The 23,611-nt window shown below is 35.2% G+C and overlaps 2 protein-coding genes across 4 annotated transcripts; one reads left to right on the forward strand and one right to left on the reverse strand.

Moving 5' to 3' along the window:
- Positions 1 to 478: 478 nt before the first annotated feature.
- Positions 479 to 2,559, forward strand: LOC6505090 (putative uncharacterized protein DDB_G0271606). Its single transcript, XM_001965453.3, has 2 exons — positions 479 to 837; positions 1,300 to 2,559. Exons 1-2 carry the CDS (start codon positions 613 to 615, stop codon positions 1,606 to 1,608), a joined length of 534 nt encoding a protein of 177 aa, XP_001965489.1. The 5' UTR covers positions 479 to 612; the 3' UTR covers positions 1,609 to 2,559.
- An 804-nt stretch (positions 2,560 to 3,363) lies between these two features.
- On the reverse strand, positions 3,364 to 22,282 carry LOC6505179 (probable G-protein coupled receptor B0563.6). 3 transcript variants are annotated; one of them, XM_014904823.3, is made up of 8 exons: positions 21,468 to 22,282; positions 14,869 to 15,040; positions 13,131 to 13,344; positions 11,873 to 12,026; positions 6,182 to 6,331; positions 5,005 to 5,098; positions 4,313 to 4,943; positions 3,364 to 4,194 (listed from the first exon to the last, which is right to left on the reverse strand). In XM_014904823.3, the coding sequence occupies exons 3-8, from the start codon at positions 13,302 to 13,304 to the stop codon at positions 4,060 to 4,062; spliced, it is 1,338 nt and encodes a 445-aa protein (XP_014760309.1). In that variant the 5' UTR covers positions 13,305 to 13,344; positions 14,869 to 15,040; positions 21,468 to 22,282; the 3' UTR covers positions 3,364 to 4,059. The 3 variants fall into 3 exon arrangements, with proteins under 3 accessions (XP_014760309.1, XP_044573352.1, XP_044573353.1); XM_044717417.1 differs by having other exon boundaries at positions 3,364 to 4,943; XM_044717418.1 differs by having other exon boundaries at positions 3,364 to 4,943; positions 14,869 to 15,061.
- Between the last annotated feature and the right edge of the window lie 1,329 nt (positions 22,283 to 23,611).

The raw sequence follows: 23,611 nt of genomic DNA on the forward strand, positions 1-23,611 counted from the left end.
GGAAAAGGACACGGACACGGAGATGGAGATGGAGATGGATATTATAGCTCTAGATATATGGATATATGGAAATGGAAATAAAAATGGTACTTTTGACTGCCAGACGGCCACATGCGCTGATGTTGCACGTTGCATGTTGCTGCTGGTGCTGGTGCTGGTGCAGCGAAAGTGTTGCAGCTGAGAGTGCTCGGAGGCTGTTCTATTTTTGGGAGACTGCCACATGTGTTGCGCCGCTAAAAGGCCCTGTAATGAGGGCAGAAAATAGAACCAAAAACCGAACTCCACTTGAGGAGTCTTCCCGACTCGAAGGAGTTTCGAGTTTGGCGCGCAATCTGCAGTGCACCACCAACCACCAAAAAAAAAATTACAAAAAAAAAAAAAAAAAAAAATAGAAACACATGGGCCCACGATTTATGTTTTATTTTTAATCTTCAAATATATTTTCTTCTCCGAGCAGAGAGAGCGAGCCGGGGAGAGAAGAATTCTCCGGCTCGTTATAAGAAGACGCGTAGGCGATCGCTTCGAAACAGTCTTTGCCTGCCACTCCGGCCGTTTATATCTGGATTTTGTAATTCCCGACTTTTGGAGTAGTCCTCCGAGTATAACCCCCAAATGGGCGTCATCTACAAGATACTGAAGCAGCAGCGACGGGGCATGGATCTCAGCCTCAGCTCGGCCACACGCTGCAAGGTGCAGGCGGCCATCAAGCAGCGCCAGCAGCAGCGCCAGGATAAGGATAACAAGGATCAGGAGCAGGAGCAACATAAAGAGGACTTGGCGGAGCAGCAGTTGCAGCAGCTCTGCCGCTTTTTGGCCGAAAATGCCAGTCGGAAGAAGGTAGGGTTTGAAAATATTTCGATAAAAAAAAATTATTATTAAATATTTAGTATAATTTATAAACAAATCTTTATAAAATAAATACAGTTTTCACTTAAACATGTTGTTAAAAATAATAATTTCTTCGAAAGACTCTCTTTTTTGCCTTCATAATTCATTTTTTAAACTTAAAAAGCTATTTCTCCTAAAAATAGTGCTTAAAATAAATATTAAATATTAACTTAAAATATACATATTCATTTGAAATATTTAAAAATAACATAAAAATGGATAAAACTTAAAAAAATACTAAAAAGTGTTAAAAAAAAGAGTGTGGCATATTTAAATATGAATAAATATGAGATAAAATATGAATATTTTTATTAAAAAGACTACTAATATAATATAATCCAAATAAATATAAAAATTTATATTAAATACTATAATTATTTAATAATCTTAATTATTCTTTATCCTTTTTAGAGACAACGTTGCCTGAAACTACAATACCCCTGCGAGAGTCCCGACCAACCCGATCCAGATCAAGATTCCCCAGAAACCGAGGCATCTCCCGGAAAGGAGCAGTTTCTGCCCCAATCCCCCGACGAGATGGATGTGGACTTCATGGAAGAACTGCACCAGACCACGTCGCATCCTGCAACCGCCACCACCGCTCCTCGGGACAGCATCCTTCTGAAGATACGCCACCAGATCTTCGAGAGGAAGCGGCAGAGACAGCGCCAGTTGGCGGAAATTGTCCAGCAGCGTTTGGTGGTCTGGCGACCTTGGTAGAGAGTTCTTCCGGGAATCCTGCCAAGAATTCTTCCGAGAATTCCTCCACGAATTCTCCAAGCGATAGAGAAAGAGAGAACTGAGAACTAGTCTTAGGATTTTTTTTTTTGTATAAGAAGATAAGAACGCTTTCGGTATTATTCCTGATCTTCCATTTTTTCTCTTCCCGCTGCCATTTTTTTTCTGTTAATTTTAGTTTTTTTTTTTAAGCCAATTATGTATATTTTTTAACTTTATTTTTTACTAAATATATAAAAACCAATGGTCTCCAATTAAAAAGTCTGGTATTATTTTTTTTTTGTATTTTTATTCATTGAACTTTGACACCAATTAAAATTGTTCGTTTTTGGTTTTTTGGTATTTTTTGGATATTTTGTAAGTTTTTGCTTATTTTTTTGGGTAAGTAATGCATGCTTTTCGTAATATTTTCCACTGCTCTTTAGTTTTTAATGGTTTCTTGTATCTTTGGTGTCTTAAATGCCTTAAATATTTACTTTTTTTTTAATCTTCTTGGCTTTGTGAGCTGAGCTCTGAAAAACACAAAAAATTAAGAACAAAATCTGAAAGAAAAAATTAGAAAAATAAAAAATACAAATTAGAATTAAATTTTTGTTCCTATTCGTTTTTTAGGTCCTTGGAATATCATTATATTTTTGCCTTATTTTATAGGGCCTTGAAATTATCTTTTAAAAATTAAGAAAAAAAAAATTTAAAATTATTTCTTGACTTTTAATTATTTTTTCCTTAATGCCATGCAATTTTTGTATATTTAATTTTTTTTTTTTGGTAAATAGACATCATTAAACAGTTTCCTTCTTTTTTTTTATTTTTTAAATCCTAAGGTACACACATTTAGTTAATTTTTAATTTTTTTGTTTTTACTACACGTGCTGCAAGGGATATTCTCAGGGACATTTTTGGGGATAATTTGAGGGATATTTTTTTTTTTTTAACAACCAAGGACCTGACAAACCCAAAGCACTTAATCATTAACTAGAACTATAGTTAGTGCCACTAATTAATTAATAATTAATTAAACTTAACAATCAATCTCAATTCGACAAAGTTCCCGCACGAACTTGTAGCTCAGCAGGGCTTCTATCTGTATCTGTGACTGTAACTGTTACTGTAATTGTAATTGTATCTGATGGATATTGGTACTCATGGAACCTAGGCTTGGAACTCCTCTTGCAAGCACTTACTGCTACAATCAATAGATACATATATGCATATATAAATATATTCGCTTAAAGGTAGGCCTGTGTATAAAGACTTCTTAAATATCCTTCACATTTATATATAAGTATGTATATAGGGGGTGTATATAGGGGGTGTATAAGTACTGTTATGTATCTGTTATCGGAATGTTATCGGAATCTGTTTGGGTATCTGTGAATTGTATCTAAAAACTAGAGTATACGAGCTTCTTCTCATGCCGATATATATATCGATAACATGTTTGTGTGCTAGCCTCAAGCCATCTTGTAGATCGCTTATCGATTACTGATACTTTTTCGATTAAACTTGGTTTATCTCTAGACCCTAGACCTAGAACTACAAAAAAAAAGCATTTTATATATTTCGATTTTTAAGGAACACACACATACACAGACACTTAAGTACGGCAACGCGTGGCGCTAGTTATCGGTTATCGTTTATCGTTAATCGTTAATCGCTGTTTGAACACAAGTATATATAGCTGATGTAGCTGGGACTTTAAAGCCTCTCGATCGTTAGCTGTTTTTTTGTGGGAATTTGCGGGAGAGTGTCATCTATGTTATCGATAATCGATAGTTTTCTATTTAATGCCATTGAACACACAAATATTCCTGTTTCTTTCGATCTTTAAATGCTTATACTGCTATTGAATACAACAAGTTACCATTTTTTTTCAGTGAAATCACACCTAGAGATTCTATTTGCTTCGCGATTAGTATTACGGCTTGCGTGTATCGATATTTTCTATCCAAAGCGCTAACTTTCAACTCAATTCAGTTTTTTTTGTTTCAGTTTTTCTCTAAGGAATAGGCTTTTTTTACTTTAATCGATAGTTGTCTGGTTAATATTATTGATATTTTTAATCGATAGTTTATCGGTTTATTCTGGTATACATGCACACTGGGATATTAAGCCTTCAGAGCTCTATCCAAAGAGTTATGGATGGGAGAATCGGTATTTTCTATCGATAACTCTTGATTTAAAGCTCCATCCAAAGAGTTATCGATAGGAGAATCGGTATTTTCTATCGATAACTCTTGATTTAAAGCTTGATGTCCTCTATTTGTTATCGGAATGGTTATTTTTATCGGTTTTTGTTATCGATACTGCTGTTGAACAAGAGAATGCCGACCTTGGGATGGGGATTTGAAGCTGGGGTGAGTAACTGGCTGAGGGGAATGTTGGAGGGTTATCGGTTATCGGTTATCGGTTATCGCTGATAGATCGCCCACACTATATGCTGCTGGAACGCCCCAAGCCGGATGTGGTGGTTATGTGATTGTGATGGGACTTATCCTTGGTCTTCTGCCGCTTATCGAACCGTGCCATTTGGTATCCTTTGGGGGGATTTCTCGCCGTGCGGATGGTCTGTCGGAAGGATCGGCGCCGGATTCGCCGGAATCGCCGGGGAAGGATTAGCAGTTGCTGGCGCAGTACCGATGCCAGCGGCAACAGTTCCAGCGGTCGCCGGCGGACTGGCACTCACCTCGTGCTGATCAGCCTGATGGCACAACTTGCCCTTCAGCCATGGCCACTTGATCGTCCTCACCAGGGTGTTGCGAAAGTCCTCACTGAACAAACAATAGATGTAGAACGTCAGCGAGTAGTTGATCAGCTCCAACAGATTAGCACTAGCCCGGAACACCTGGAACGGAAAGCTCGGATACACCTCCGAGGCAATGGTCATGTGGAGTATCGCCATCGGGGAGACGCAGACAAGGAACAGGATCGAGGTGCTGCCAAGCAGCAGGAATAATCGCCTCTCCTCGGCGAACTTACGCGGATCATCGTCCTTGACATATCCTGGTCCGTTCTGATGATGATGAGCCTGCGGACGACTCAATACCATTTGCCGGCGGCGCTCACAGGTCCTTCGATACACCATCATGATCCGCATGTTGAGGCCGCCGATTAGGACCGTCGGTATCAGCTTGAAGATCACCTCCAGCATGATCTTGTAGACCCTATAGAAGAGCGTCTGCTGGTAGATGGTGTTGTCCCTGCGGAGATAGACGTACACGTCGCTGGAGCCCAGCATGCACTTGATTAGCTCTCCCCGGAAGATGCTCGGCAGGTAGACGATCACGGTCGCCAGGCAGGTGAAGAAGACCACCACTCTGACAAGACAGGGGGCGCCACAATGATTAGATTATCGGGTTAGGACTCTTAAGGACTCACCCCGGTGGTCCCATCACTGGCCTGCTGAATCCCGGATGACAGACGGAGACATAGCGCTCGATGGTGAGGACGAGGAGCATCATGACACCAACTCCTAAGGGGGTAATTGGTTAGTTATTATATTTAAAAAGGGGGTATACTTATTAAAATGGTATTTCATGATAATATTCTTATAATAAAGTATAGAAAGAGAGCTAGATAGGAATTTATAGGAACTATTTATACCCGGTACTTGAGACTCGAAAGAAGGAAAACATGAGATCAAGAGTCAAATATTTGAACCCAGTACTATCATTATATAAAGTTATGTTTAAATCTATATCTATAAAACTCTATGATTATAAAAAGGAATAGAAATTAATCTCAAAACCCCTATACTAGATAATTATAATTTTTTAAAAAGAGTTATTCTTAAAAAATGTTCTTAGATGATATTATAATGGTATTAATTATAAAAAAAATATAAAAAAAAGAGAGCTAGAACCATTTATACCCGGTACTTGAGGTTTTAAAAAGGAAAAGCTTTTAATATTTATACCCGATACTATAATTTAAAAAAAAGGATGAAAAAGGAAATTCTACAAAAACAAACCTCAAACCCCCTTAATAGGTTTTTTGAGGTGATAATTGTTTAAATATTCTATATAATAAAGGTATATTTTTTTAAAATGGTATTAGATGATATTAGTAGTATTATTTCCGGTATTATTGGAATTATTTCCACAAAAAATATTGAAAAGGAGAGCTCGAAAAGGGGGCTTCTGGTAAGGGGTAATTGGTCTAAAAATGGCAAAAATGCTCAAGAGTCTAAAAAGAGTCTAATATTTATACCCGGTACTAAATATAAATATAAATTTTGATTTAAAATTCTATTATTAAAAGTAATTAGTATGATTATGATGAAATTAAACAAAAAACCCCTTAAAAAAGGTTCTGCGAGGAGGTAATGATTTAATTATTATATAAAATAAGAATATATACTTTAAAGATGGTAATATTCTTCATAGAAACTGTAAATACCCGCTACTTAAATTAAATAAAAATTCTATAATGGTATAATTTAAAATTCTAATAATAAAAACTAATAAAAATGAAGCCCCTAAAGTGGTTCTGAAAAAAACTAAAAGCTCTAAGCCCCCGCAAACTTGAAGAAACTGAAAGCTCAGCCAGGACTCACCGAGACAGCCGTTGCCCAAATAAAGCTCCAAATGGGCGGTGTAGAAGGCGGGGCCGAACTCCTCCCACTGGCCCCGGTCCTTGTGGACCAGCATGCGGATGCCGAAGGGTATGGCGAAGACGATGGCCAGAAGGGCGGCGGTGGAGTAGGCTGCGAATGGAATAGGAAGCGAAAAGGGATAACAAAGGGATAACAGAACAGGGTGGAGGGAGGGAGGAGGATCCATAAAAATGTCCTTTATGGTTGGCTTTATGGCATAATTATGGCGCCGTTTCCGTCCGTATGGCAACAGGAAGTGCACACACACACTGGCACACACACACACTGGCACAGTAGAGTCGCGGGCCAAATGAATGGCTTTCCTTTCCGGTTCCCCTTCTCTCCACATCCTTTTTTGGCTTTTAACCCCCCTTAGCTAGCATGTCTGTGCGTGTCTGTGCATGTCTGTGCATGTGTGCTCTTGTTGTGTTTGTTGTTTTTGTTGTTTATTGATTTATTATTTTGTTTATGACCATATAATTACATTATTACTAATATCATGTGCTCTGGCTCCTTTTCGCCAAATTGCTCTGCACACACAGCCCTAAAGGACTCTCCCGGAAAGGATATTGTCTATGCCAGACAGAGAGAGAGAGAGAGAGAGAGAGAGAGAGAGAGAGAGAGAGAGAGATGGAGACATCCACTCATAATGATGGGCATCTAATTGGGCACAGGGACACATCAATATAAATGTCAGTTTTGTTTGTGCCTCGCCTGACAAGTGTCCTGGCCGTTTCCTGCCAGCCTTCCAGCCCGCTTTCATTTTAATACAAATCGCCAGTGTTTGCCTGTCAACGCTCTCCCTATCTCTCTCCCTCTCCAGATGCGGCTTAACGGATTGCTGGCCCAGTGATTGAGTGCTTTTTTGGCCAACAGATATCCTGGCCAATACAATGATACACTTTTAAAGGATATTTTATTCCATTTTTTTAGGAATTCAAGTTTTGAACATGTTTAGACATGATGGAACAAGCAAACAAACATGTCTAAACATGTTCAAATTTAAAAAATTCTATAAATTCAATATTTTTCAAGTAATTATCTCAATTTGAGTGCTTTTTGGCCAACAGATATCCTGGCCAATACAATGATACACTTGAAAAGGATATTTTTAAAAATTTTTTAACATGTTTAGACATGATGGAATAGAAAAACCAACAAGTCTAAACATGCTTGACTTAAACAAATGCTTTAAATTCTTTTTTGAACTATAACTCCCAAAATAAGTGGTTATTGGCTTAAAGATATCCTGGCCAAGACCAAGATACACTTTAAAAGGATATTTTTTCTATATTTTTTTCAAGAATTAAAGTTTTGAACATGTTTAGACTTGTTAAAATAAACAAACCAACAAGTCTAAACATGTTAAATAACTTAAAAAATTCTAAAATTCAATATTTTTTAAATAAATACCTAAATATGAGTGATTTTTTGCTTAAAAATTTATATTTTTCTTATTTTTTTGAAGAATTCAAGTTCCTAAACATGTTTAAATCATGTTTAAAAATGCTCAACTTTTTTTATATTTTTTAAATTCTTAATATTTGGAAGTGAAAACATAAATATTTTCTTTTATTTTCGAAAAATTCAGGTATGAAACATGTCTAAACATGTTGAAAAATATAAAACAAAAATGCATGAACTAAAAAAATGTTTTTTTGGCTTAAAGATGAACGTTTTTCTCATTTCGTTGAAGATATTATGTTTTTAATGTGTCTCAAAATGTCTAAACACGTTTAGTGTTCTATATTCAATTTATTCTAATTTTTTTAATTAAATACCAAAAATCCGAGTGCTTTTTTGGCTTCAAAATATACGAATATTGAAATGAATATTTTCTATAATTTCTATAATAACATGTCTAAACAAGTTGAAACAGACAAACAAACATGTTTAAATTAAATTGTTTAAATTAAAAAAAAATATACTATTAATTCCATATTTTTGTAAGTAAACACCTCACCCCGCCACTAACATCCCTTCTTCTTCTTATTAATCTCCAACATAAAATATATTTTATCGAAAATCGTAATAAAAATTTATGATTATTTATCCCTAGTTTTCAGATCAAAGATCCTCTGGTTTATGGCCCAAAAAAATGTCCCTGTGGCTCATTGTTTTCTTGACTTGGCAGGCTGGCTGGCATTCCCCAGCTGACAATAAAACATTTACCAAAAAAAAATACCAACAACTGCATAACTTGGTCAACAGTTACTGCCACACATATGTATGTACTAGGAGGAGGAGGCAGAAGAAAAGGAGGTGGAGCCGAAGGACATACAACATTTGGTGGCAATGACCGCCAAAATAACAAATGGGACGACCAACCGGCATCGTAAAAAAGGCTGCTAGAAGCAAAATATTTTTGTTATTTTAATAAAATGAGCCAGCCAGCCACTGGGCGTTGGCTCTGATTTCCTTCATTATTATACTTATTTTGGTTGGACTCTTGCTTGGCTCTTTGCAACTTTTATTTACTGCCACTCGACAGGGGCTGCGGCGGAGATTCTGGTGATATTTCAGTCACCCAAAGGGTCTCACTTTGCATACACACTCCCACTGGCACTCCCACTTGTAGTCCTACTCCCCCATAGCAGCCTCCTTCATCCTTCCTAGGTCCTTTTTCCTTTCGAGGCAGTCGAAAAGGGCAATCAATTATGCTGCCATCGCACGCGTATTACATTTGAAGCATTTCGCCTTTTACTTTCCACTTCCCACTTTCTTTTATGGAGTAGATTTCAGGCAGATCGGCTATTTTGAATTTTCAGAGCAGCCCTCTTGGCCAATAGCCTCTAGTTATGGGCTTTTTTTTAGGACTTTTTTGTGGGAAAAGGAAATAATATAGTATTTTAGCTATTTTTTGCCTTTTTTTGGGTTTTAGGGAGCTAGGCATGATTTTTTCTTATTTTTTGAAAAATATTTGTTTATTAGGAACTAAAAATTATAAAAGAAATAATCGATAATATCGATAAATACGATATACATTTTAAATATTACTTTTTTCAAAAGACACTTTTTATTTTTCCTTCTAGAAAAGATTCTAGAAAATATTTAGTTCTATTATTTTCCTTGAAATAAAGTATCACTTTTAATCGAAAATATCGATAAAAAATATATATACATACATTTTAAATATTAGTTTTTAAAAAGACGCTTCTTTTCTTGCCTTTTTTAGAGAAGAGATTTTAGAAAATCTTAGAATCTATTAAGATAAGTTATTTGTATTGAAGTAAAGTATATTTTACAATCGAAAATATCGATATGAACGATATAAATTGTAATTTTAGGGAATTACTTAATAAAAAGCACATTTAGTTGTTCTTTTTTGCCTTTAAGAGGTCCTACAAAATCTTAATTTAATTAAGAAATCAATTAATTAGCTTTGAAGTAAAAAATCCTAAAAATAAATAATAAAAACCAATTTCCATTGGCATTTTATCGATAAAAGTGGCTTTTTAGTGGTGGTAGATTGTTAAATCTACCACTAAATATGATTAAAATTACAAAAATAGTCTTTAAAATGAAACAAAATATTTATAATTAAATTATAATTGAAATAACTCTTTTAAAGAAGCCCTAATTTCCTACAAAAACATTCCCTGTTAGAGTAGAAACTCTTCGTCATGACATAATCCTTTCCCAAACACATATCTTTTCCCTTTTTATTTATTTTTTGGTTAAGAAACCCCCTTGATGAGTGATAGTCGAGGCTAAAAAATTACCAGCCAACTGGCGGCGTTGACAAAGTTACCACTTTTTTTTTGGCTTACAAGGGAAAGGGAAAGGGAAAGCGTAGCTCATTAATCAATTAAAGCGCCATAAAGCAAACGAGTGTCTAATAGAGTTGACATGCCTGTCTAATATACCAGAGAAGCTGTAACTGAAACGGGTAATTTGGAGCTAGACTGAGGGAGGGTCTGTGGGATCTGCATAAATTTCCACGTTCCGGTTTAGTTCCAACCTCTAATGAAATAACTTTCAATGAAGCTGCACAAAACACCAGAATATATTAGCAGAGATGGGCTTGGTCTTGGGATTGGGGCTTCTATTTAGCCCAGAAATCGTTTGAAGGTTAATGAATAAATTCTGGCACACAATAGCCAACAGGGAATACATATGTTCTAAAGCGAAACTCAATTTGGCAATCAGTCAGGAGTCAGTCATGAGTCTCTTGGCTTATTGAATGGGAATGTCAATGAAATTGTTGGTAGTCGCAGGAAGAACTTGGCTCGTGGGTAGCTCGTAGTAGGAAGAAGACGTACGAGTGTCGCACAAAAAAAAAAATAAATAAATAAAATAAAAGCCAATTTATATGGCAGATAGGTTATCGCAAATCATACTCCAACTGGGGGAGGAATGTATTTCCGTTTATATTCCTCAAAAAAAAAAAAAAAAAATACCCTTAAATAAAAAGTAAACAACTTTTGACTTTTTTTTTTTTCATTCTACTCTCTTGTCTGTCAGCCGTACGTTAGGTGGCAGCGCCCTTAGTGGGCGGTAGCATCTCTTAATCAAGTCTAGGAGGCTATAAAGTCATTTATTTGACAGGAATGAACGAAAAAAAGTGGCTCTCCTTGATTGTAATCACTTTTTCATTTGGCTTTAAGTTGTTTGCTTTTTTTGTTTTTGCTCTTTATCCTGTTTTTTGGTCCTGTTTTTGGTCCTGTTTCTGTTAACTGAATGTCTAGTATTTGCATTTCCTTCCAATTAGCATATTTTAATTGTTCTTTTTAAATGAAAAGTAAATATCAGCAAGTAGATTGGTGTTTGAATTTATATTTTAAGAGAAAGGTGGTTTAAAAAGGTGTTTTTTTTTTAAGATATTAATATGTCTTTTTTAATACTTATGACTAAAAATATGCTATAGTTTTTAGTTTTTTTTTAAAGGTTTATAGAAAAGACTTATAGAAAATACAGGCCAAAAAAATCAAGAAAAGTGTTTTAATTTCCATTGATTTCTTGTCTTAGTTATTAGGATTATTTTTTTTTACTTCTGCCTAAAAGAATGCTATTTTAAGTATTATTTTTTAGGGGTTAATAGAAATTTTTACTATTATTTAGTATTTTTTAGAGTTAATAGACTTTAAATACTTCAAAAACGGTAGGCCTGTCTTAGCCTAAAAATTCGCAAAAATAATATATTTTAGGGGTTTATAAAGATTTCTAGTATTTTTAAGAGGTTCTAGACTTTAATTATCCCTTTAAGGTATAAGAAAAGGCCAAGCAGGCCATAAAATTAAAAAAATAAATTTAAACTCTACTGATATAATTTCTTGTCATTGTTATTTCGCAAATTATACGCTACTTCTGCCTAAAAGTATGCTATAGTTTTTTTTTTAGTATTTTGTATTTAATAGGTTTAAACTTTAAAGAGTAGACTTTAAAAGACTTACTTTCCAGTAAGTTAATAAAAAATAACTATAACTTCAACAATCTTGTTGCAATTTCGATTAATATTTTGTTATTTGGTCAGTTATTTCAAAAATGCCTAAAAGTATGCTTTAGTATTTTTAAAACCCCTTCTCCCATAGCTTTTTCACTTTTCCCCAACTTGAAACTTTTCTCTTTTTTTTATTTCATCTTCGATTTAAAATTATCCTGTTGATTGCCTTGAAAAATGCCAACAAGGACGAAAACAAAAAGGACACTCACCCCTCATGTAAATGTAGGCGATGCCGCGCATATTCCGCCTGGTGAGCACGATCAAGTTGAGCACATTGCCGATAATGCCCATGGCACAGATGATGGGTAACAGCAGGCCGTAGCAGTATTCGCGCAGCGACTCTGTACGCGGATCCTCCACATCCTGGAAGCAAGTAAAGGATATATACAAGCCAAACAAGGTCATAAATCATCAATGGCTGCCTCTTTTGTTGGATCTTGGGATGAGAGAGACTATATATGGCTATATGGCCTGGCAAAGATAAAAATTCAATAGTCGACTTGACACTTTTATTTTTTGACTTTTTTCTTTTTTTTTTTTGTTGTGACTGCCTAAGCACACACACCCTAACTGCCACACACACACGCACGCAAAGTGGCATGTGGCAAGTGGCAAGTGGCACGTTGTGGGTGTGTCCCGTGCCACGTATGCCTTTTGTTTTCCATACAAGGCCTCACTGTTCTTGCCACACCACTTTCGGGGAACAAAGGCGCTGTCACTCAGCCGGGACATCCTTTTATTTTCTCTAAGGAGAGTCCTGCCAGAGTTCTGCCAGAGTCCTGGCAAAGTCCTGGTAAAGACCTGGCAAAATCTGAATATCTTCTGGTATTTTTTTCTGGCATTTCCTTTGCCCCCAAAACAAATTATGAGGCAATTTTTTGGCACTAAGTACTTTTTGGCTTTAAGGCTTGGTTGGCTTTTTTTTTTCTCTTTTCTGAAAGGATCTGAGTCCTTTGGCAAGGAAGAGGCGAAAAAAAATATATAAAAAAAACCATTTTTTAAAAGCCAAATAAATTGTAATATTAGAAGAGAAAAGAGAGAAAGAAAATTAATTGCTTTGGCTTAAAGGATATTTTTTTTTAATTGAAAATAAGAGTTAAGAGTATAAAACTAATTTTTAGAAATATTTTTTTTTTTTTTAAATTTGTTCTGCCTTTTTTCCTATTTTTTTGTTTGTTAATTTTAAATAGCCACCTTATTTGAATTTTGTACCCCCTAGAACCCCCCCTCGTCAAGCCATTTCAAGCCATTTCCTGAGTCAAGTCCCCCCCTTAAGAAAACATCCCAAAAACTTCACGTGCTGTGCCATAAAATGAAAAAAAAATGAAGAAATACACAACCCGCTGCGCCTAAAAGCAGGCAACAGTTTTTCTCCACCCAAACACAGCAGGTCCTTCGAGCCATAATTTTTTTTTCCTTTCTTCTTATTTTAGATGCAAAAGGATAATACGTAATAGTGCAACTCACTCTGTAGAAGTCATCCCGCAGGTCGCTACCAAACACTGGCGTGGCATTCGCGGATGTGGCAAGGACATCGCTGCTGCTGATGCTGCTGCTGCTGCTGCTGATGCTTATGTTGCTGCCACCGATGAAGGAGCAGTAGGCGGGATCCTCTTCGGTGTGATAGAGCCTCGTTATCATAGTTTGTTCCAAACAACCAGCGCCCCTTGTCCCACAGTCACTGCGCAGAGTCATTTTAGTTTAATTTGTTTAAGTGTAAGGACGAAGAAGAGGACGAATTGCGTAAAAAAAAAAAAAATCAGGAAAAAAAAGTGAATGAATGGGCATGGAATGCGAGGACCTTCTATTCGATTGCCATGTTATTTAAATGGGGAATGGGAGCTGGGATGGCTGGGATGACTGGACGAGGAGATGGAAACCAACTGTGACGCTTCCAGCGGAAACGGAAGCGTTCACTTCTACTACGGCGACAGGGCGATAAAAACAAAGCGCCAAAAAGAAAAACAAAAAACACAAAACACAAACACAAATTCAAACAAAAAGCAAAAAAAAAAAAAAATCAAGTTAAGGAAGTTTTTTTTTTTTTTGGGGAAATAGAATCGAAACTTAGATGCTCTAGGAAAGAAAATAGTAGAGCTTATAGGTATTACTTAATAAGATTTCCATAAGATATAGTTTTCTGATTCGTCTGATTTTAATTTATATGGTATCTTTTATAGTAATAATGATAATTGCTAAGTTTTAACTTGATAGTCTTTAAACTTAGTTCCAAAATGCTCAAAAATCACGAATTTAAAGGAAAAACATCATATTATATAGAACTTTTGAGGGATATAGTCTACCGATTTTATTCACTCTTACATATATGGTTCTAAAAATATATATATACATGTATATAGAGTCTAAGCGCCTTAGCTCTACAAACAAAAGAGTTACAGACTAAAACAACAAATTGGCGGACAAGCGGACATAAAATATTATTTTATTCTAACATTTTTATAAGATATAGTCTACCGATTTTATTCATTCTTACATATATGATTCTAGAACTATATAAAAGTATGTATATAAAGTTCCAGTTCCATAGGTCTTCAAACAAAAGAGTTACAGAATAAAACAACAAATTGGCGGACAAGCGGACTACGAGTATAATTTTATATATATCTTTTTTATAAGATATAGTCTACCGATTTGATTCGTTTTCACATATATAATTCTAGAAACATCAACAATACCGCCTACCAAGTTTCAGCTCCATAGCTCTAGAAATAAAAGAGTTATAAACAAAGAAACAAAATTGGCGGACACGCGGACAAGCGGACATAGAGCCTATAAGCCTAGTACCCCCCAGAAAGAGTATGAAGAAAAACCGTTATACCCTCTCAGAAAATGAAAATGAGAGAGGAAGAGGGAGAGGGAGAAAGTGAAAGTGAAAGCGAAAGCGAAAGCAAGAACGATAAGAAGGCAGGGAGACGTAACAATTGGTGCTTTGATTGCCGACTTTGGCGGACAAACAAATCAAGGAGAAATTGAAAAGCAACTGCCGCAGCGACGTAAAAATAAAATGCTGGAAATAATTGTGGGCCGTAAATAAGTTTCGGGCCATGAATGGGAATTATTTTCTTTTTTTTTGCAGAAATGAGAAGCGAGAGTTGGGGACTAACAGGACAAAAGTTAGTCCTTAAATTATTCCACTTTGGATATGAGAATTATTATATATTTTTGTATTGTTTTTTATGCTCACCTGTGTATCTGTTAGTTTAGTGGCAACCCTCGCCGTTGGTTGCTGCTTTAATGGCTGCCCTCTTTGGGCCAACGGACCTCGGCATTCGGTTCGTAGAATCTCTGCCGCTGACAGGAACGGGCCGTGCTAGTTGCGATCCTGGCAGCCAGCCGAGCATCCTGCATCTTGCCACCTGCAATTAATTAGGGGGTGGCTATATAACAATTAATAAAAAAAAAATAAATAAAATATGGGACTAAAGTTCTTCTCTTTCTATAAATGTTATTAGTATTTTAACTTTAAAAAAAGATATTAAAAATATAAACAAAAAAATAATATTAAATATAAAAAAACCAAAACAACTTAGGAGACTAACCAAGAGATTCGAGAGCTTTAGAGAGATAGATAAAGAGACAGGAAATGAGATACAAGATGGAGAAAAAAGAGGGTTAATATGTTTATAATATAATAATTAAATAAATAAAAAAATAATAATTTAACAAATATAATAGAGAGGCACAAAACTCATGAGAGCTGAGTTAGAAGAGCCCGAGGTCAAAATAAAAATAAAAATATTAAAAAAAATTAAAATAAAATAAGACACCAACCCGAATATTCAAGAAAGTATTGAAAGAGATAGATAGATGGACATAAAGAAAGAAATAGATAAAAAATATAAAAAGTTAAAAATCAAAAAGAGAGAGCCACCGAGGTTATTAAATAAGAAATGTGTTAATTAATTAACAAAAAAAAAGATAAGTAGAGCATTGAGACTAAAAAAAATATAAAATAAATTAGTAGGAACTTTAAATTAAAAAATAAATAAACAAATAAAATATTAAAATGAGCAAAGAAGCTGGTCACATACCACAACTATGCACTATTCCCAAGGTTGAAAAAAAATTTAAGAATCTAATATTTTAATAATTAAAAAAAAAAGGGTAGACCTTATCCTTATTTGAAATAAATAAAATATATATATATAAATTGATATAAGAAAAAAGCCACAAATTAAATAAAAATTTAAATTATATAAAAAATAATAATTTAAAAGAAAAAAAAGTAAAAAGAAAAAAAGTTTAAAAAAGAAGCAAGAAGCCGCATCTATCTACCGTAAGAGCCCAAGTGTTTTTAATAAATTTTAAACAAAAATAAATAAATAAGAGCCATTCAGGCATTGTTCTGGCGTTCCAAAAGGATCCATTGCTTAAAAAAAAATCAATGAAAATTAAAAGAAACAGAAAATAAGAGACCATTTGGATCTTCCTGCAAGTTCGGCTGAGAGTCCAAAGTATTTAATAAAAATATAAAAATTAAAATTAAATGAGAAAAGAAGGGCAATGGACTCGTTGGAGTTGATTAGCAAAAAGCCACTGCTTGTTTTATTATTAAAAATTAAAACAAAAATATTAATTTAAATAAGAAATAAAGAACGAGAAGTCGACTGTTTGGGGAGCAGAAGACTACTGACTTGGAAAGGAGGAAAGGCCTCTTTTTATACTGTTTTTGGATCCTACTCAGGGCCTACTAGATTCGATAACAAACGATTGGCATTTATCGATTGCTAGCAGGGTTGCCACAACACTTTCCAAAGGGCTGCTTTTAAAGGTAACCCTGGAATCTGACTGTCAAAAGGGGAAAGTTTGCGAAAAATATTATTTTGGTTGCTGAAGTTGCTGAAGGTAATTGGGAACTAGAAGAACTGGAAATATTTATAATATTTTTCTAGAAATACTAGAGAAATACTTTTCTAGAAATTCTAGAAATTTTAAAGTTTTAAAGCAGCTAGTTCTTTTAATTTTTGAATTAATTAAAAAAAGAGCTCTTAAAAAAATGGTATAGAAAATAAGTAATTAAGACTAAAGTAGAGTCTCCCGACTATATAAGACCCGGTACTCTTCTTTCTTCTACCCATTCTTTTTTTGTATCTTTTATAGTCTAAGTCTAAGTCTAAGTCTAAGTCTAAGTCTAAGTCTAAGTCTAATTCCAAGTTTAAGTCTTCTATAGTCCAAGTTATAAGAACAGAACTATATCGGATCTACTCCCGAAAATAATATACCCATTATCCATAGACTCTTTAGAGCTCTATAAAAATTAGAAATAAAATTATTATGATAATAAAAATAAAAAAAAAATAATATTTTTTAGAGACTAGCCAGATTTTGGGACTATTTCTTTTATATTATCTACTTATAAGTACTATTTTTATGCATTTTATTATCATTTCTCGCAGCTTATTGTCCACTTTTGATGGCTCCCCTTAGTCCCCCCCCTCTGACACCTATTTTTTACGGCCTGTTTCCATAATTTTAATTGTTTATTTTGCTAAAAGGTGCCACCAACGCCTCCCTCCAACGCCCCTCACCCCACGAGATCAAAGCCAAAAGCATAATGATGAGCATAATGTCCCTTCTGTCTTGTCACTGTCTCCCTCTATATAGACAGGATATATGTAACAGGACATTCGACAGGAGAGAGAGGAGAGGAGAGTCCTCCCGGCGGCACATTTCATATTATTGACGTGTGGACGGGGGCTCTGAGTGGCAACAGGTGTGTTTTATTTGTTCGAGACTTCACGAGGCAAGCACGCGCTTGCTTGCCACTCCCACTGGGTGGGAAGAGGGGGCGGTGGGAGTGGGGGTAAAAAGCAAAACCAGCTAAGCGCTAAAATCAACGTTGACAGGCAGCAGAAAACTCGTATAAAATATTTGATAAATTGCCCCCGAGGCCAGACAGCGTGTTCGTTCATGTTCGTTCCAGTTCGTTCTTGTTCGTTCTTGCCTTGTGTTTTTGTTTTTTTTTTTTTTTTGTGTTGCTACTAACTGTAAAGTGGGTGTTGAATAAAAAGTCACCCACTAATGGTGATGCACTAACCAAAAAAAAATAAATAAATAAATAAAAAAGTAAAAAATATTTGCATATCACGCATACGCACTGTGTGACACGAAACATGACACAGAACTTAATTTCCCCAAGGACCACCCCAGTAAAGTGGAACTTATCCCGCCCTTTGGGCTTTTGGTAGTAGTCTCTACTGTAGTACTGTGACACCTGTACTCCCACTCACTAATTCGACATAATTTATGCCTCCGATTATCATAATAATTCGACCAGACCACCAGATAGTGGTTGTAAGAGGGAGGGAGGGGCTGTCGTCTGTCAACTTGTTAGTTTTTTGTCCTTTTTTGTTTTTGGTATTTTTTTTTTCTATAGCCTTTTCTGGTATTCTGTTTGCCGAGCACTTACAGTTATTGCGGTTTAGTTTCTCTCTCTCCTCTCTCTCGGGATCAGAGCCCCCTCTCTTGCTCTAGTAACTTTTGGATTTGTTTTACATTTTCTCTCTTTTCTCTTTTTTTTTGTAGTTTTTTTCTGACTTGGCTTTTTCATTTTATTCGGTTAACAAAACAGCAGTTTGTCATTTAAACAAACATGGCCAAAAGGAGGGAGAGAGACAGCTAGAAAGAGCGAGGGAGATAGCTAAAGAGAGAGAGGGAGAAAGAGAGTGGGAGAGTGGGAAGAAGAAGGACTTGACAACCAAAAAAAAAAGGGAAGAAGAAAAGAGAGACCTTAATGGACCTGCTGGGGTTTTCTAACGGTACTACCAGATACCCTAGACCCTTCAGAGCCCCACCACCCCCCTTTTCTGGCCCACAACCCATCTATCTCTCTCCATGTCGGCTGCCGCATGTGTGCTGGCATGATTAATGCCTTTGTTTACATTTCCCGTTTCACGTTTTTTGTTTGTATTTTTTTTTTTTTTTTGGTTATATGGTAACAGACACCCCCCTTCCCCTATCTTAAAAAACCTACTATATTTAACAAAAAAAGAAAGAACAAAAAAGTTTAACGCAAATTAAGTCAAACTGGCAGCGCTTAACGATGTGCCACATAGATGAATATCCTTGTATATCCTTGTGTAGCCTTGTATCCACATGTTAGGACTACTACTTCTGCGAATAAAAACCAATAGCAGGACATCGTCCTGACACACACACCCACACCCACACACCCGCAGTGAGACAGAAAATTAAGTTTTTCCAGCAAGTACAGGAGGAGGGAGGGGGGAAAAAAAAAGCCAAAATTGTTAAAGGAAATCAACTCAAGACCAAGTTTAAGGAGATTCCTAGAAAAAGGACCTCCTCCTAGAAGGAGCAGGAAGGACAGTGGTCTAGACCAGGGATACCATTAACAAAAATTAAGTTGGGAAAGGACTAAGAAAGGACATTCTAAAAATTCAATAAAAAAAATACTAGAAAATACTAGATATACCTAGTATAATTTTTTCTGTAAAAATTAATAGAATCTCAGGCATAGCTCCTTAAAGATCGTTGAAAAATGACTTTCTATAAAAGAATTGAGTTTAAAATAGACTAAAAAATACTAAAAGATACAATAAAACTCTATTTTCTTCTAATAATTGAGTCAAAAAATATACTAGATAAGAATAAATAAATATAATCTCACGCATACCTTCCTTAAGCTCATTGGAAAAGGATTAAAGAAGAACTTTCTACAAAAGAATTGAATGAAAAATACTAGAAAACTCTAAGAATCTTTTTATTCTGTAAAAATAAATAACGAGAATCTCAGTGATACCCCCCTTAATCTCATTGCATATTTATTATTAATTTAAAATCAAAAAAGGACTCTATATTCGGATGCCATTGTAGAAGCCAAGTCCTTTGGAAAATTCAATCTTAAGCCAAGTCCTGCCGCGACTACACCCCCCCCTACCCACCACTCCTCTCTCTCAGCTAGAACAGCTTCCCATGTGTGTCCTTTTTGCAGCCATTAAGTTTTTAATTTCCCTGGCAGGACATGGCAGGACATTGGCAGGCCACTCCTCCTGGCCATATTCGTTTAGACCATAAACAGGCCAGCCAGGCTCTTGTTTGCTTTTAATTACGCAATCGTTTTATTTAATTTTTTTTTTTCGCCTCCACTCTTATTGTTTTTTTTGTGTTTTATTTTTTATTTATTTTTTTTAACGCCTCTCCAATTAAGCTTTTAATTAAAATCTCCCTTGGGGTCTCCCCAGACTTCTTCTCCAAACGAGTTTCTAATCGAAAACTTATCGATAACAGCCGATTAATTTTCAATTTTAATTTTGACATTTGTATGCAAGAAGGACCTCAAGCAGGACCTCGAGCAGGACACCAAGTGGCAGCAACTTTTTTTGGCCATAAATCGGCAAAAAGCTAGTCCTGTCCGCCAGTTCACAAAGCATTCGAGTCCTGCCTCGAGTCCTTTTACCCACCCACGGCGAGATAAACATGCAAAGTGTGTGTCCTTAGTGTCCTGCCAGTCCTGCCGGTCCTGGGGGACCCTCGGAGCCTCCGACTCTCTAACTTGGGGGGTCAATAAAATGCTATTCCACAGCGAGAAATTTCTTTTTTGGTTATCTTCAAGGACATCTGGGAGGAGGCTGGAGTCTAGAGCCTGGAGGAGAGTCTTCTTGGCTTATAAGAGAATTGTTTAAAAAAATATTCTTAATTACTTATACTTATTATTTTTATAAACTGATATTTTATCTTTTATTTATATTTGTTTTTAAGATTGTTTTAATGGTTTTTTTTAATGGTCTCTACAAAAAAAAATACTGACTTTAGTGGCATCAGTAATTATTATTAAACAATCATTTATTAATATTTTAAAATTAATAAATATATATTTAAGATTTATTGCATTATTATTTTATTTTTTGTTTATCAAAAATATTAATCAGTACTTGGTTTTAAGTTTTAAGTCTCTAAATTCTTAAAAATATAAAAAAAAAATAAAAATAAAAATAAATCTTTCAATACTAAAAACAAGTCTATTCTAAAAGTAATACTTTCTATCTGAATATATTTTATTTAATATTTTATTTAATTTATTATTACAGCCTTTAACTTTTAACTGATTTTTGAATGAATTATGAGATAAAAAGGACATTATAAACGGTTTGAAAAAAATATTAAAAACTCTTAGTGATTATTTAGGAAATTTTTATATAAAAAAAATCTTGTCAAATATTCAATTTAAAAACCTTGAAACTAAGAATCCCCTCAAACTTCCTACAATAATTTCCCTTATTTTCTCTTATTATATTTTTTGCAACTAAAAAACCGAATAAATAAATTATGTAAAATAATTAAAATATCTTGTAGTGTTTTTTATTTAGCCATGAATATTTTGGCACGCCCCTCTGCTGCCCCTAGAGCCCCCCTCGTCCCGTTAACTGCCCCAGCCAGCCAGCTGATGTCGCTGATGGCCGTTTAGCATTTTGACCCCAAAAAGTAGGCAACAAAAAAATAAAGTCTGGCTCTAAATAGTGTGGAGAGTGTGTGTTAGTGTGTGTGTGTGTGTGTGTGTGTGTGTATGTTGGCCATTTTGCGAAACGTGAGTTGAAAGGTTGGTCGGATTTGGAATCTGTTGCTGTTAGTGATGTTGCTGCTGTTTCTGTTTCTGTTTCAGTTGCCGTTGGCAGAAAATGCATAACTTGTAATAACCCGCTGACCCCGACACTAATACACACCAACACACACTAACACACACACCCCCACACACACACACAATAAAAGAGAAAGGGTAGTAAGGGGGGGGGATGCACTCAAAATGAAAATGAAATGTCAACTTACCCGCAGAGGCGTGCGAAGGGCAACGATGACGCTCACGTTGTGGCTGCTGCGTTTTGTGGCAGCAACACGTTGTTGTAGTTGTTATTATTGTTGTTGTTGTTGTTGTTGCAAGTGTTATTGCAATTGTTGTTGTTTTTTTTTTGTTTTTGTTCTTGTCACAGTGCTTATAATTCCCTTTTTGTTTTTTTTTTTTTTTTTTTTTTGGCAGTTACTGTTGCAAGTTGCAAGTTGTGTTGCAAGTTCCTACTGTTGCTGCTTCTGTGGCAACTTTAATTGGCAGTGTGTCGATGTGTGTTTCGGTGGGTGGCCCAGGGCTGGCGATTCTGAAACATAAATCTGCACTTAAATGCGTTCCCCATCGAGGGGGGTGGGGGGGGGTGGCAGCTGGGGCAGTGCCACAAAAAAGGGCTTAAGGCGCCACACAACCACAAAGCACGCACCGCGAAAAGTTTGCCAAAAAAAAATTTCGAAAGTTTTTCTATTTTTTTTTTTTTAACACTTTTGACACTTTTTCTCTTTTTTTTTTAATTATTTTTTTTTAATTAATAAATTAACTTGAAAAAAAATTATATAAAAAATTGCTTCTTGTTCTTATAGTTTTTTGTTTTTTTTTTATTATAATTTTTAGTTAAAAAATGAAGGTTGTTGGTGCTCCAGATGGTTCTGTTGCTGATGTTGCAAGTGTTGCTAGTGATGTTGCTGATGATGTTGCAAGTACTGTGGCTGCCACTGCTGCTGCTGCTGCTGCGACACTGCCATCCATGCCTTCCGACTGCCGACGAGCAACTGAGTGGCAAGTGGCTGCCGCAGCCACTCTTATCTTTGTTGAATGCCCCTTTCAACTTGCCACATGGTTGAAAGCTTTTCGTATTTCAACTTGTTGGGTGAAGTAGGGAAATTAATTTCCCTTCAAATTTCCCTTTATTGTCAGCCTGCACAAAAGTTGATCAACAGGAGGCCTCAAGTTGCATTTCTTTTTTTTTTTATTTATTTTTCTCACTTTTTATTTAATATTTTTCTTAAAAGGGGGAGGGGGCTATCAGTTGCCACCTCGTTAAGGGGGGGTGGGGGGTTCAGGTTGTGGCTCAGCCTCGGTGGGGCATGAAATCAAAACAAATATAAATACCACAGACCAGATGCCAGATGCCAGATGCTGGAGGCTCCTTGCAATGTCCTTAAGACACTTGAACAAAATTTCATATTTCCAGTAATTAAAAGTTCAAGTTTTCTACTCAAATTTGCTTTTCATTTTGAATTTAGTTAAATAATATAAAGGGCAATAATTAAAATAAATTAATTATAGTCTTGGGAGTAATATTTAAGATTCAATAAAAATAAATATTGAAAAATAAATATAAAAAAAAATAAAATAAACAAAATATTAAATATTCTTACCTGTGAGGGTACTTTTAAAAAGGTTTTAACTTTTAACTTGCTTTTATTTATTAAATTTAATAAAATATTTTATTTGTCTATTTTTTGTTTTTAAGCTATGATTTTTTGAACCAAAATATACAACAATTATGTTAAATAAATAAATTATTAAATATATAATTTAAAAATGTATTAAGTTAAGTAAATGAAAATATTTATTTTTTAACCAAAAAAAATTAAAATAATTCATTAAAACTTAATTTAAGGCAGCAACTACTAGATTATTTTTGAAAAAATACTTAATACGATATGATAAATATTAAATACTATTAAAGATACTAAATGATAGAAAACACATACTGTTCTATTAGGTAAATACCAAAAAAATACTAAATACTACCAGAGAAACATATACCATCCAAAATGAAAAAGTTTAAGATAAACTTTAACCAAATTAGTATTAAAAATCCTCATAAAATCCATAAAAAATATATTAAAGTAAGAAAACCATTTTTTTTTATAATCCCAGGTGTATCCTTATCCCCTCCCCCTCCCCCCTAACAAGCAGCAGAAAAACTTGGCAGCTGGAAGTCAGTAGTCGGTCTAGTAAGCTGCTGCTTATCTGCTTTTGGTTTCCTAAGCCTTCGCCGGATTACGGATTGCGTATTGACAATCACGGTAACTGGCAGCCAGGATGCGTTGGAGGAGGATCCAAAGGGGGGCATCGAGGGGGGAGGGATAACAAAGGGGGGTAACACGACAGGGATATA

This window comes from Drosophila ananassae, chromosome XR, assembly GCF_017639315.1.
Source record: "Drosophila ananassae strain 14024-0371.13 chromosome XR, ASM1763931v2, whole genome shotgun sequence".
In the NCBI taxonomy this organism is placed as follows: Eukaryota; Metazoa; Arthropoda; class Insecta; order Diptera; family Drosophilidae; genus Drosophila; species Drosophila ananassae.

Coding starts and splice junctions, on each gene's coding strand:
- LOC6505090 (XM_001965453.3), top strand. CDS start 613: ATGGGCGTCATCTACAAGATACTGAAGCAGCAGCGACGGGGCATGGAT. Junction 838..1,299: donor AAAATGCCAGTCGGAAGAAG/GTAGGGTTTGAA, acceptor TATCCTTTTTAG/AGACAACGTTGCCTGAAACT.
- LOC6505179 (XM_044717417.1), bottom strand. CDS start 13,304: ATGATAACGAGGCTCTATCACACCGAAGAGGATCCCGCCTACTGCTCC. Junction 6,332..11,872: donor CGCCTACATTTACATGAGGG/GTGAGTGTCCTT, acceptor TTCCATTCGCAG/CCTACTCCACCGCCGCCCTT. Junction 5,099..6,181: donor TTTGGGCAACGGCTGTCTCG/GTGAGTCCTGGC, acceptor TTACCCCCTTAG/GAGTTGGTGTCATGATGCTC.